This window comes from Hemiscyllium ocellatum, chromosome 13 (assembly GCF_020745735.1).
Source record: "Hemiscyllium ocellatum isolate sHemOce1 chromosome 13, sHemOce1.pat.X.cur, whole genome shotgun sequence".
Taxonomy (NCBI): Eukaryota; Metazoa; Chordata; class Chondrichthyes; order Orectolobiformes; family Hemiscylliidae; genus Hemiscyllium; species Hemiscyllium ocellatum.
This window is the reverse complement of record NC_083413.1, coordinates 30391114-30404952: the sequence shown is the minus strand read 5'-3', so window position 1 is coordinate 30404952 and position 13839 is coordinate 30391114. Positions and strand designations below refer to the sequence as shown.

General features: G+C 41.6%; 1 protein-coding gene across 6 annotated transcripts in view; it reads left to right on the top strand.

The window, feature by feature from the left end:
• vwa5b2 (von Willebrand factor A domain containing 5B2) overlaps window positions 1-13839 on the top strand; it is a 160781-nt gene that overhangs the window by 126986 nt on the left and 19956 nt on the right. For all 6 annotated transcript variants that reach the window (XM_060834683.1, XM_060834686.1, XM_060834684.1 and 3 more), the window contains 3 exons: window positions 8842-9097; window positions 10043-10378; window positions 11036-11173. In XM_060834683.1, the coding sequence (XP_060690666.1) occupies window positions 8842-9097; window positions 10043-10378; window positions 11036-11173 (730 nt within the window). The remainder of the gene's footprint in view (window positions 1-8841; window positions 9098-10042; window positions 10379-11035; window positions 11174-13839) is intronic.

Below are 13839 nucleotides of genomic sequence, written 5' to 3'. Positions count from 1 at the left end.
TTCATTCTTAATCTGCATAAGCCTTCCTTTCTGTTAGATGTCTAATTCCCTCTCTTATGCTGTGTGACAAAAAGCCTCCTCTAAGAATAAGCCAGTGCTGGAGATCCTCAACTCTACCACCACATGAGAGAGTGCACTAACAAGGCTTTCACCTGCACCCTGCACTAGCCCAGAGCCTTCAACTCAGTGGGCATTCTTTCCATGTTAGACTCAGGAGCACAATCTGGTGAATGCATCATTGAATTGTCTCCACAGGTGGTGGAGGAAGAAGCAGCAAAGGTCTCTGACACCCAGAGGACTGCTAGAAACTAAGCATATGTTTTCAACCTCAGACAGAGAATAACATAAGAACAAAGGAACTAGGAGCATGAGTAGGCCGTCTGGCCCTTCGAGCCTGCTCCACCATTCAACAACACCATGTCTGATCTTTTCGTAGACTCAGCTCCGCTTACCTCTGCTCTCACCATATTCCTTAATTCCTTTATTGTTAAAAAAAATCTACCTTAGCTTTAAAACTTTTACTGAAGTAGTGTCAACTACTTCATTGGGCAGGGAATTCCATAGATTCACAAGCCTCTGGGTGAAGAAGTTCTTTCTCAATTCAGCCCTAAGTCTGCTCCCTCTAATCTTGAGGCTATGCCCTCTTGTCCTAGTTTCACCTGCCAGTGGAAACATCCTTGAAAATGTGTTGCTGGTTAAAGCACAGCAGGTCAGGCAGCATCCAAGGAATAGGAAATTCGATGTTTCGGGCATAAGCCCTTCATCAGGAATCTATCTTATCTACTCCCTCCATGATTTTATATGTTTCTACAAGATCTTTCCCCCATCCTTCTGAATTCCAGTTAATATAATCCCAGTCTGCTCAGTCTCTCCTCATAAGCCACCCACCTCAACTCCAGAATCAATCTAGTGAACTTCCTCTGCACCCCCTCCAGTGCCAGTACATCCTTTCTCACATAAGGAGACCAAAACTGCACACAGTACTCCAGATGTGGCCTCCCCAGCAACCTATACAGCTGCAACATGGCCTCCCTGCTTTTAAACTCAATGCCTTTAGCTATGAAGGACAAAATTCCATTTGCCTTCTTAATTACCTGTTGCAGCTATATACCAACCATCTGTAATTCATGCACAAGGACACCCGGGTCCCTCTGCACAGCAACATGCTGCAACTTTTTACCGTTTTACAAGTAATAATCCTTTTTACTGTTATCCATACCAAAATGGATGACTTCACATTTATTAACATGATTTTCCATCTGCCCGACCTTTTCCCACTCATTTAAAGTATCTATGTTCCTCTGCAGTTTCATAATCCTCTGCACACTTTGCTGTGCTACTCATCTTAGTGTCACCTGCAAACCTTGACACACTACGTAGTCCTCAAATCCAAATCATCTGTATAAATTGTGAATAATTGCAGTCCCAACACTGATCCCTGAGGCACCCCACCAGTCATTGATTGCCAGCCAGAATAGCATTCATTTATGCACACTCTTTGCTTCCTGTTAGTCAACCAATCCTCTATCCATATTAATACTTTACCCATAACCCTATGAAATCTTATCTTACACAGCAGCCTCTTGTGCGGCACCTTGTCAAAGGCCTTTTGGAAATCTAGGTTCACTATATTCACTGGATCCCTGTTGTCCATCTTGCTCCTAATGTCTTCATAGAATTCCAAAAGGTTTGTTAAGTATGACCTGCACTTTGTGAACCTATGCTGCGTCTACCAATGGGACAATTTCTATCGAGATGCCTTGCAATGTCTTCCTTGATAATAGACTCCCAGTGGCACAGTGGTTAGCACTGCTGCCTCACAGGGCCAGAGACCTGGGTTCAATTCCCGTCTCAGGCAACCGTCTGTGTGGAGTTTGCACATTCTCCCTGTGTCTGTGTGGGTTTGCTCCCGTTTCCTCCCACAGTCCAAAGATGTGCCGGTCAGGTGAATTGGGCATGCTGAATTGCCCATAGTGTTAGGTGAAGGGGTAAATGTAGGGAAATGAGTCTGGGTGGGTTGCTCTTCAGAGGGTCGGTGTGGACTTATTGAGCCGAAGGGCCTGTTTCCATGCTGTAAGTAATCTAATCTAATCTTCTCCACTACATAGGTTAAGCTAACCGGTCTATAATTCCCCATCTTTTAAGCGAACGTGAGGACTGCAGATGCTGGAGATCAGAGTATAGTTAGAGTGGTGCTGGAAAAGCACAGCTGGTCAGACAACATCCAAGGAGCAGGATGCCTGACCAGCTGTGCTTTTCCAGCACCACTCTAATTCACATTTTTTGTCTACCTCCCTTTTTAAACAGTGGTGTCACATTTGCTGTTTTCCAATCTGCTGGGACTGCCCCAGAGTCCAGTGAACTTTGAAAAATTATCACCAGTGCCCTTGCTATTTCTCCCGCCATCTCTTTTCGTATCCTGGGATGTCTTGCATCAAGGCCAGGGCACTTGTCTATCCTTAGTTCCATTAGTTTGCCAAACCCACAGCTTCTGTAACAAGGATTGTCTCCAGGTCCTCACCTACCTTTGTCTCTTTGTCAATTACTGGCATGTTGTTAGTGTCCTCCACTGTGAAGACCAACACAAACTACCTGTTCAATGGCTCGGCCATTTCCTCATATCCCATTAATAAATCCCCCTTCTCATCCTCTAAAGGACCAACGTTTATTTTAACTACTTTTTTTCATTTTATATATTTATAGAAACTTTTGCTATCTGTCTTTATAGTCTGTGTTAGTTTTTCTCATGTTCTATCTTACTTTTCTTTACAGCTCTTTTTCTGGCTTTCTGTTGACCTTTAAAGTTTTCCCAATCTCCTCGTTTCATGCTATTTTTGGCCACTTGGTATGCTTTGTCTTTCAATTTCCTTAGACACCCATGGCAGATTCCCCCTTTTCTTACAGTCCTTCTTTTTCACTGGAATATACTTTTGCTGAGCACTTTGAAAAGTTGCTTTCAAAGTCCTCCACTGCTTTCTGGATCAGTGGTGCTGGAAGAGCACAGCAGTTCAGGCAGCATCCAAAGTGCAGCGAAAATCGACGTTTCAGGCAAAAGCCCTTCATTATTTTTCAACTGTCCCATCATAAAATCTTTGTTTCCAATCTACTTTAGCCAAGTCCTCCCTCATCCTATTGTAGTCTCCCGTGTTTAAGCACAGGACCCTGGTATTGGATTTTAACTTCACCCTCTCCATCTGTGTTCTAAATTCAACCATACTGTGTTTGTTGTTTCCAGGTAGATCCCTAACTATGAGGTCATTAACTATTCCTGCACCATTACACAGGACCACATTGAGGATAGCTTGCTCCCTCGTCAGTTCCGTTACGTACTGTTCAAGAAAACCATCATGGATACCCTCAACAACCTCCTCCTGAAGGCTACCCTGACTGAGCTGGTTTGGCCGAACAACATGTAGATTAAAATTCCCCATGGTAACCCCACTCTCACAGCCATTAATGTTTTTATAAAAATACACAGACAGGCACAGGAACATTCGGCAGGAGTCCACCAAAATTGTCAATGCTGTGCTGTCTTTGGCATGTAGCATCTGGCTGTCTCTATGGAGAGGATGACAATCACCATGGAGACCCACACTTTGTTAGATACATACACAGATCTACAATCCATTGCTACAGACCTGGCAAGGTTCCAACTATGCATTTTTATGAGTGATTTTCAGGCTGTGCGTATTATACAAGATTTTTCCATCCCATCCTTCATTTGCCCTTCTTTGCTGGTCTCACTGTGAACTTTCAACCTCCCTCCATCGGCTGTGAGCCTCTTCATAATATAGTGACTGTATCTGTGTTACTCCAAAAGGTCATTAATTTGCAATTCCCATGTTCTTGATGATTCTCCACCCTCCTCATATAGAGGTCATTCCTGATGAAGGGCTTATGCTCGAAACGTCGAATTCTCTATTCCTGAGATGCTGCCTGGCCTGCTGTGCTTTGACCAGCAACACATTTTCAGCTAGAGGTCAGTATGCTCTGGATGTGATAGGTGCTCTGTCTTCACCCAGTCCATCCCTACTTCCCCACCACCCCCCAGAGCTCCCAGTCCCTTACTCTTCTCTATGATGTCTCACCCTTCATTTAGATGTGCCCAATCAGCACCATGCTGCAGTGAACCCTATCCTCAGGACTTCATTGTCTGCTTTTGGAAAGCTCCATGATGCCTTCAACCAATTTGACTTGGTTGGATCCAAAAGAGAAAATGCTGGAAAATCTCAGCAGGTCTGGCAGCATCTGTAAGGAGAGAAAAGAGCTGACGTTTCGAGTGTAACTGACCCTTTGTCAAAGCTCAAGGTGGGATGGCCTGACTATCTCGTGTCTCTAACTGATCTACCTGCAATCCTTAGACTGGTTGTACTTGACCTGCAGGACTGACCATGGCACATACCCGGATAGTAAGGATACTTCCCCTGGGCTCTGAGAGGACAAAATAGTATTCTGATCATGACCAACCCTCCTGGACTGGAATTGGATGACCCCCTTGACCCCACTAAGCGCTATTTCCCTTTGACATGCACACGTGATGTTGTGGAAGAATCACTCCATGTTCTATAAAAAAATTACCAGGAGACACAGAAAATCCTTCACGAAATTAAACTTTAATCTTGCAAAATCAAGGCTGTGAGAGCCAGTAAAATGCCTTTCCCTGGCACCCCATAATTTTTTTGTTCTCCTTTAGTTTATACAATTTGTTGGTCCCCTGCTTATCGGATAACATTAGCATAACCAATCATGCTGGCTTGCTTTATTTTTCTAAACTAATCATCTGCCACATTGGTTCCTTCCATCACACTTAACCTGTCACATTACAACTACCACCTGGTGAAGGAGCGACGCTCTGAAAGCTAGTGTGCTTCCAATTAAACCTGTTGGACTATAACCTGGTGTTGTGTGATTTTTAACATTACAACACCATCATCTTCAGCATTAACTCATCTCCCAGTGATTTAACTAACCTATCACAATGCACCATCATTATCTGTTACTGGAACCCTGTAAAAGATCCCGGGCATGATTTGCAAGACTAAGTTAACTACATAACTGCCAAAGTAACTTCCATAGTGGCCATTTGATTGAAGTACATGGAGAGTGTTTCCTGTCTAAGATGATAACACATTCTGCAAGTGTGACATTATATAGCACAGAGCCATCCAGTGCTGTGTCTGCCCCTTGATTGTTCATTGTTCCTCACAATGCCAAGCTGCCTGCCTGTTCTTCCGTGCTATAAGAATTGGAAATCATGGAGACTGACAGCCTGGAACTGATCACTGAAGACATTGTCTACTAAAAGGCAGTGTGACCCAGACAGAGTCTGACACTCCACAAGTCAGTGCTGAAGTCAGTGTGAACGAAGAAAACAATCTGAAGTATCCAGAGACTGGCAACCTGCAAGTGAATATAAAATGAGTAAGCACTAAGTAATCAGGCGAAGAGCCATCCTGAGTAGATGCATAGGATTTGTGTGTGTAGCTGCAGGCAAATAACCTGGCTCTGTAAGTTGTAAGGTTTTGGATTAGTGGTGCTGGAAGAGCACAGCAGTTCAGGCAGCATCTGAGGAGCAGCGAAATCAACGTATCAGGCAAAAGCCCTTCATCAGGAATAAAGGCAGAGAGCCTGAAGGGTGGAGAGATAAGCTAGAGGAGGGTGGGGGTTGGGAGAAATAGCATTGAGTACAGTAGGTGAGTGGGGGAGGGGATGAAGGTGATAAATGACCTGGGAGTTGCGGTGGGAGAGGGACTCCCTGAGATTCTTGTAGAGAGGGGAGGAAAACTTCTTCAAGGCAGGCATCCTTCCAAGAGGATCACTAATCCAGAATTTGATTTCCAGCATCTGCAGTCATTGTTTTTACCAAATTGTAAGGTTTGCTAAGTTTCAAAGTAAAGTATTGTAAGAGTTGAGGTGGTGTGAGAGTTGGCCTCAATGGGTGATGATGTGCTGAGGCTCGGGATTTGCTGATGCCGACTTACATGGATGAAGAATCAAGAACAGAAGTGGCTGTGGAACATGCAGGAACACTGTGCTGAAGACAGAGTTGGATGATTACTGGGACAAGTAACTGGCAAGCTGCAGCCACCAGGGATACAAGTCACTTGCTCGAACTTATGTGTTGGGAATTTGCTCCTTCTAGTTTCTCAGGAATATGAGAAGACTTGGAAGCCAAGTAGAAATAAGGCCAGTACAGATATTAAAGAGGCGTATGGAAAATGTATGGAAAATTTTAAAATGTATGGAAATATTATAGTCACCATATTATAACAAGATTCTAAAGTCATCACTTGAATTGTATTGAATTGAATTGAATTGAATTGATTTTCTTGTCACGTGTACTGAGGCACAGTGAACAGCTTTGACTAGCGAGCAATACAAGCAGATCATGCAGTTAAGTAGCATAGATAGTAAATAATAGGTAAACAGCTGCAAAAACAAAAACACAAGTACAGGCGACTGTTAAGCGTTTGTGAGTCCATTCTGTATTCTAACAATGGTAGAGGAGAAACTGTTGCAAAACCAGTTGGTGTGTGTGTTCAGGCTTCTGTACCTTCTCCCCAATGGTAGAGGTTATAGAAAAACATTGCCAGGGTGGGATGGATCTTTAAGATTGCTGGCGGCCTTTCCTTGACAGCGGGCCTGGTAGATGGATTCTGTAGATGGGAGGTTGACCTTTGTGATTGTCCGGGCCGAGTTCACCACTCTCTGTAACCATCTCTGATCTTGAATGGTACAGTTGCCATACCAGGTAGTGATACATCCAGACAGAATGCTCTCGATGGCGCACCTATAAAAGTTGGCAAGGGTATTCGCTGTCATGCCAAATTTCCTCAGCTGCCTGAGGAAGAAGAGATGTTGTTGGGCCTTTGTAACCAGTGCGTCTATATGAAGAGGTCCAAGAAAACTTGCTGGAGATGACCACTCCCAGAAGCTTGACAGATTCCACTCATTCCATCTCTGTGCTGTCAATGTGTAGGGGAGCATGAGTAACATCCCATCAAAAGTCAGTAATGAGTTCCTTGGTTTTGCTGGCATTGAGAGCCCAGGTTGTTCTCAGAGTACCATTTTGCCAGGTATTCCACCCCCTGTCTGCAGTCTATTTCATCACCATCTAAGATTCGACTGACTATGGTGTCATCAGCGAACTTGTACATGGCATTAGTCTGGTATTTGGCAACACAGTCATGGGTATACAGTGAGTACAGTGGGGGGAGCTGACTACATATTACTGGGGGGCTCCAGTGTTGAGTGTTAGTGACGACGAAATATTGTCCCCAATCTTCACTGATTGTGGCCTGTGGGTTAGGAAACTGAGAATCCAATTGCAGAGAGTGGGGCTTAGTCCGAACTCATTAAGCTTTGTAATCAGTGTCGAGTGGATAATAGTGTTGAAGGTTGAATTTTAGTCATTCAGTAGGATTCTTATGTAGCTATTCTTGGTGTCAAGATGTTATAGGGAGGAGTGAAGGGCAAGTGATATGGCATCTGACATGGATCTGTTGGTCCGATAGGCAAATTGGAGTGGGTTCAGAGTAGTGGGGAGGCTGGAGTTGACTAATGCCATGACCAGCCTTTCAAAGCACTTCATGACCACCAAGGTTAGGGCCACTGGGCGGTAGTCATTGAGACATGCTTCATGAGTCTTCTTAGGCACAGGAATGATGTTGGCCCTCTTGATACAGACAGGGACAGTGGCCTGCTACAGGGAGAGATTGAAGATGTCTGAGAAGACCTCTGCCAGTTGATCTGCACACACTCTGAGAGAATGGCCTGGTACTTCGTCTGGTCCCATCACTTTCCTTGGATTCACACAATGGAAAACTGATTTGTCCTCTGATGTTGGGATAGGTTCATCAGGACTTGTTGGAATAGTTGTTACCTCTCTGCCGAAATGCTGCTCAAAGCGAGCATAGAAGGCTTTGAGATAATCTGGGAGGGATATGTCATCGTTTTAGAACCTGTGATGTCATTCAGTCCATGCCGGGTGTCTGTCTGGGTCTGTAGTTTGGATCGGTATTGGTCGTTGGCTGTCTTAATGGCTCTGCAAAGGTCACACTTGGATTCTTTATTTTTGAGTGGGTCTCCTGATCTGAAGCCCTCACTCCTGGTTTTTAGCAGGTTCTGTAGTCCTGATTCATCCAGGGTTTCCTGTTGGAGAACACCCAGGTTGACTTCCTCAGTATGTAGTCCTTCACACACTTGCAGATAAAGTCTGCGACGGTGGTGGTGTACTCTTCCAAGGTACCTGCGGACTGATCAAACATGGCCCAATCAGCCGATTGAGGCTTGAGGGGAGGTTAAGGCTTGAGGGGAAGATAACAACATCGAGATTCTGGATTTTTAAAAACTTTCTGTGTTTCCCAATCTTCTCAACATGGTTGAAGGAAGGAAGGAGAAATTCCACAGCCAAATATTGATGAAGGGAACTGAAGGATTCTAGCTGTTCTGATTTACTCTCATGTAAAGATATAATTTCAAGTTTCTATTTAGGAGGTGTCAAAAAATTAGAACAGTCACATAGAAATGAGATGCTAAGGATGTAAGTGACAAGAAAAAGTTGCCTCCTTCTCTAGTCCTTCCATGGACCATGAACAAAGTGCTCAAATATGACTTCTATGCAATTAATTTAACAACCTGAAGGAAGTTTCTGCCCATATTTACCAAATCTTCAAAACATCTATCTAAATCCATTTCTTGCACCATACTGTGTAATAGGTTACCTGTGGAACTAATATCTCAAAGTTCAGTTATATCATTTGCTAGTTAGAGAAACAAATCAATCCATTTGCTTGATACATTTAGCTACTACAGTGAAAAGAATTCTCTCCTTCATTTCAGGACACAGTAGGCATTGATCATTCTTCAGATGAAGCAAGAAGGAAAAGAAAACTGATAGCGCAAGCAGCCTTGTCTGGCCGGAGTTTCTCTTCACCAAATGGTCAGCTGGATATGCGTCATCTACGCAAGGCCTTGGAGAAGGTTTCCACAGACCAAATGCTAAATTGGTCAGTCGGGGGAAGAATGAATGACATTGGTTGTGAATCCCAACAATTTCAAGCTGATGGTTTCTCCAGGCGGAACCTCAATGATTCCAGTAAGTGATTACAGATAATCAGTCTTTTAAATGAAACATCTGGTCATCTGATTGACTCATTCAAATGCTGAGTTAACCTTAGTGTTGCCTTGAAGACTTAGTTAAAAATCACACAACACCAGGTTATAGTCCAATAGGTTTATTTGGAAACCCTTGTTTCCGGATGACTGCTCCTTCATCAGGTGATGCTGGTGAAGAAGCAGTGCTCTGAAAGGTAGTGCTTCCAACTAAACCTGTTGAACGATAACCTGGTGTTGTGTGATTTTGAACTTTGCCACCCCAGTCCAACATTGGCTCCTCCACATCTTGAAGATTTAGCAAGTTCTGCCAAAATCTCACTTCTCACACAACTACTTGAAAAACCAGTTGGATGAAAATGCTAAATAAACAACTTGATGAATATTTTGATTATGGACTCTGTCTGGCATAATTACCTGTCACATGGATTCTTAAGATCAGGTGTCTCCAGATTAAATTCCTGAATGAATTTAGGTTCATGCAGCACTGCATGAAATTACTCTGAGCTGGGTTACAGAATAGAAAAAAAATTCAGTCAAGCCTTCTGTTATTCCTTCTTGGTATCCAGTGATTCCTATAAGTATATGTGTGAAGAAATACACCTATTGAGGACAACATAGATCCATATGATATCAATTAAAAATGCCATGAGAGATATCTAAATACCAGCCTGCAGCACTGCCCAACCCTGCGAAATCTCCTTTTGTGACAGAATAAAGAGAAGGGAAAAGCAAAAACAGGAAACACCGTTCAGAAAATTAGCAGGAGACTATGACACATTGTAATAACCTCATTCAGCAACAGGAGTGCCTAGTACAATCATAAAGTTAGCATTAAATTTCAATGCATCAAAAAAGTTTAATTTGATTTAAATTAATAAAATGATTTTTGATGTCTAAGCTTGTTTCTGATTATCTTATTCTACAGACAACCTGCTGTTTCAAATGCCCACTCCCGACTGGGACACTTTCTTTGATCCTGAGAATCTTTTTTCCCCAGTGGCCTCGGAGGATCCGGGTTTAAGTGAAGTGAATGATGTGCCCATAATGCAGTGTAAATCAGTGATTCATGGCTTGATCTGTGGGAAGTCAGTCACTTGGGAGGTAACAGCTAACCTTTCCTCCCTCTACCATGCACCGTCAGAACAGGAATCAACACAACTTACTGAAAATCCATGGGATGAGATCCTCCATCAGCTGACTGCACAATCAGTTATCAGAGACTTTGAAAATATGGCTGAGAAAGAGAGTGAAATTGAATATGGTAAATTCATTTCTAAAACTTTGTAAAAATGACTGTGTTAGACTCCACGATTTTAATAATTAATTATCACCTTGAAAGATCTAAGTTAGGGATAAATGATGAAAACTTCTTTCCCCTATAAAGTAATGGATACAGAGTGCAAACTCTCAACAAAAATAGTTAATGCTCTAATGCTTGCTAGAAACTAAATATTCTGTTGTGAATAGCTCTGAGGGGTCTGCCATCTCTATTTTCTGACATTCTTAAATAAAGTTTGGTTTGATATTAGTTGGTGAAAGAGTGGGCCATCTTTGTAATAGAAACGTGATACTCCTGACTAATCTTCTTCAATCTACTGGACCTAAGTGATCTTCTACAATGAATTCGGGAAAACAAAAAAAATTCGGTCAACACAAACTAAAGTTATTTTTACTCGTAAAATACTTGAATGCTCCAGTGTTTTGAACCTGGAAATTTAAATAAAGCAGGGACATGGGCTTTTTTTATACATAAACAGTTACTTATTAAGAATGCTGAAGTAAACGATTTTGCTTTTAGAATCTTCTAGAAACTTCAATTTAAAGCAAGGTAATAACTGAACTATAGAGGATAATAGACTTAAAATTAGGCACTAGATTTAAAGTTGAACTAAACAATTTGTTGTCTACTTTTCTGAAGGATCATCTAGAAGATACCGCCTGAAAACCATTCAGACAAGTAGAGCATGTAATAGCCTGTCCAAATACACAACCATCATCCCAATAAATGCTGTCACACAGAAATCTTTACCGTCATATGTTGAAGTGAGAAACGCAGGTAATGTTAATGTGCTAGCGCTTTTGAAGTCCCCTAGTCTTGCAGCTAAAGTGTTGGTTGCTCACATGCTAAAATAATTTTTAGTGAATTATAACACCAGACAATAGTTCAGAGAATTTTGCTCACCATTCAACTTCTGCACCATTTATTCAGGGAGGCAAAGTATGCAGGGCAGCTTAGAGCTCTTGTATGTGCACTTTTATGTCCTCACGTCCTCCAATTTTCCAAAAGCCAATGGTACATTGTGATCAGGTGAATGGAAAACAAAATGTAGAAGTCAGTATTCCAAAATCTCCAATGATGTTTTCCACTAATTATCACTCTAGGCACAAATGATGTTCTTTAAGCCTAAAAACCCAGTTCTCAACAGTTTGAATACAATTGTTTTTCATGTTGCATTTATCTGTGTGGTCATTGTCCATGACAACAATGCTTTGCAGTCCTCAAAAAGGTAGGATTTAAAACTCTGAAGCAAAAACTTACTATCCACTTCAACAGTAAAACCAGAAAATGCTGAAAACACACAGCAAGTCAGGCAGCATTTGCAGAATAAGAAACAGAATTAATGTTTTACGATCAAGATCTCTACAACAGAAGTTGAGATGTTTTCTTCCTGTGTTTAAATGACTGAAGATAAGCTAGAACTAGGAGCACATTTTAACAGAAGTTTTATTCTGTTAAAGATGCATCACAATTATAGCAAAGATTATCCAAGAGAGAACAGTTATACATTTAAAAGCAAAGAATTGTGGATACTGGAGACTTTGAATAAAAAAAAACACAGAAAATGCTACAGCAATTTAGCAGCTTTGGCATCATCTGTGGAGAGAGAAACAAAATTAACATTTTGATTGAATATGACTTTTTCAGAACTGAAGGAAACTAGAAAATATTTGTTTTTAAGTTGTTGACAAAGGGCAAAGTGGAGTGAATGTTAAAGGTGCTCAAAGCAAAAGAGAAAGAGGGTACTAATGGTAGTGGAGGAGAGATACAGAAGCAAAACAGTTGTGAATAGGTCAGTGTTGCTGAGAGCTAACCCATACAAACAAAACACAAGGCAGGGTTAGGGGGTGGGAGAGCAGCATAATAAAATTGGAGGATATTGTTCATGCTGTGAAGCTGTACTCAATATTGAGTCCTGAAGGTTTGAAAGTGCCTGAGCAGAAAATGAGTTGCTGCTCTTCCAGTTTGTTTGCATTTTGCAGGCCTAGGATGGACATATAAATTAGAGGGTGAGATGGTATATTGAAATGGTATGCAACTGGAAGGTCAGATCATTCTTTAGGTGTGAATGGAGTTCCTTAAAGCAAACACCCAGTCTGTGTTTAGTCTTACCTTGCACAGGAGGCTGTATTATGAATAGACTACATTGAAAGAAGTATATGTGAGCCACTACTTCACCTGGAACATGTATTTGGAGGTTTGAAAAGTATGGAAGGAGGGAGTACAAGGGTAAATACTACACCCATGATTGCATGTGAAGGATATTGAGCAAGTGTTCAGAATGATGGAAGAGTTGAGCAGGATATCATGGATGAAAATGGTTCCTGTGGAATGCTGACAAAGAAGGTAGGGACATGGGGAGGGGTTTGGGGGCGGGGATGATGTGTTGGTCATGGCATCCTGTTGGAAGTGGCAGAAATAGTGAAGGATGATCAATGGAATGTGGAGGCTGCTGGAGTGGATAATGTGAACAAGAGGAAACCTATTATTTTTTCTGGAAGTGAGGGGAAAGGCTGAGAAGAGAGCTGCAGGAAATAGGTCCGACAGCTGAGGGCTCTGTCAGCCACTGTGGGGGAGTCCTCTTGAGAGAACAGGAGGACATATCAGAGGCACTGCTGTGGAAGGTGGCATCATTAAATCAGATGTTACCATGATGGAGAAATGGGAAGAATGGAACAGAGTCCCTGAAGGGAACAGTGTATTACGATGTGTAGTCAGGTAACAGGAAGTTGGTGGGTTTGTGGTGGACATTGGTGGCCAGTCTATCCCCAGAAATGAAAACAAATAAGTCAAAGGAAGGAAAGAGATAGAGATGAATTGGGTTAAGATAAAAAAATGGAAATTGGAAGCAAAATTGTTTAATTTTTCCAATTACAAAGGAGAGGATGAAGCAGTAATAAGGATGTTATTGATGTACCAATGTCTTTTTTGGCAAACCTCTTTGTTAAGGAAAAAAGATCAATTGTCCATCATTGCAACCATCATGACAACTCAAATTAAACTTACTGCAATTCACATTGTTCTTTTTGCGGCAATAAAATATTTTTTGACTAGTGCATTTTCTTGGAAGATGTTACTTCTTAAAACATATTCAATCCCATGAGACAGTGAAGACTGAATGTAACTTTTGAGCTCACAGAAAAATGATTATAGTTTGTTAATTTATCCATTTACATCTACAGAAAGTCAATACTGACTGATGTAAAGTTGTTAATATTTCAATTTTTTTATTGTCAAGAGACAAAAATTTGCATCTATGGAAATAAAGAGCTTGCAATTATATAGTGCCTTTCATAACCTCAAGATGTTAAAAAGTGCTTTACAACCAATTAAATAGCTTTGAATTACCACTGTTGTAATCTAGGTAATTTGGTTACCAATTTCCAGAATCGCAAAAATTAAAACAATAAACGAATGATTGTATGATTAGTACTATCAATTGA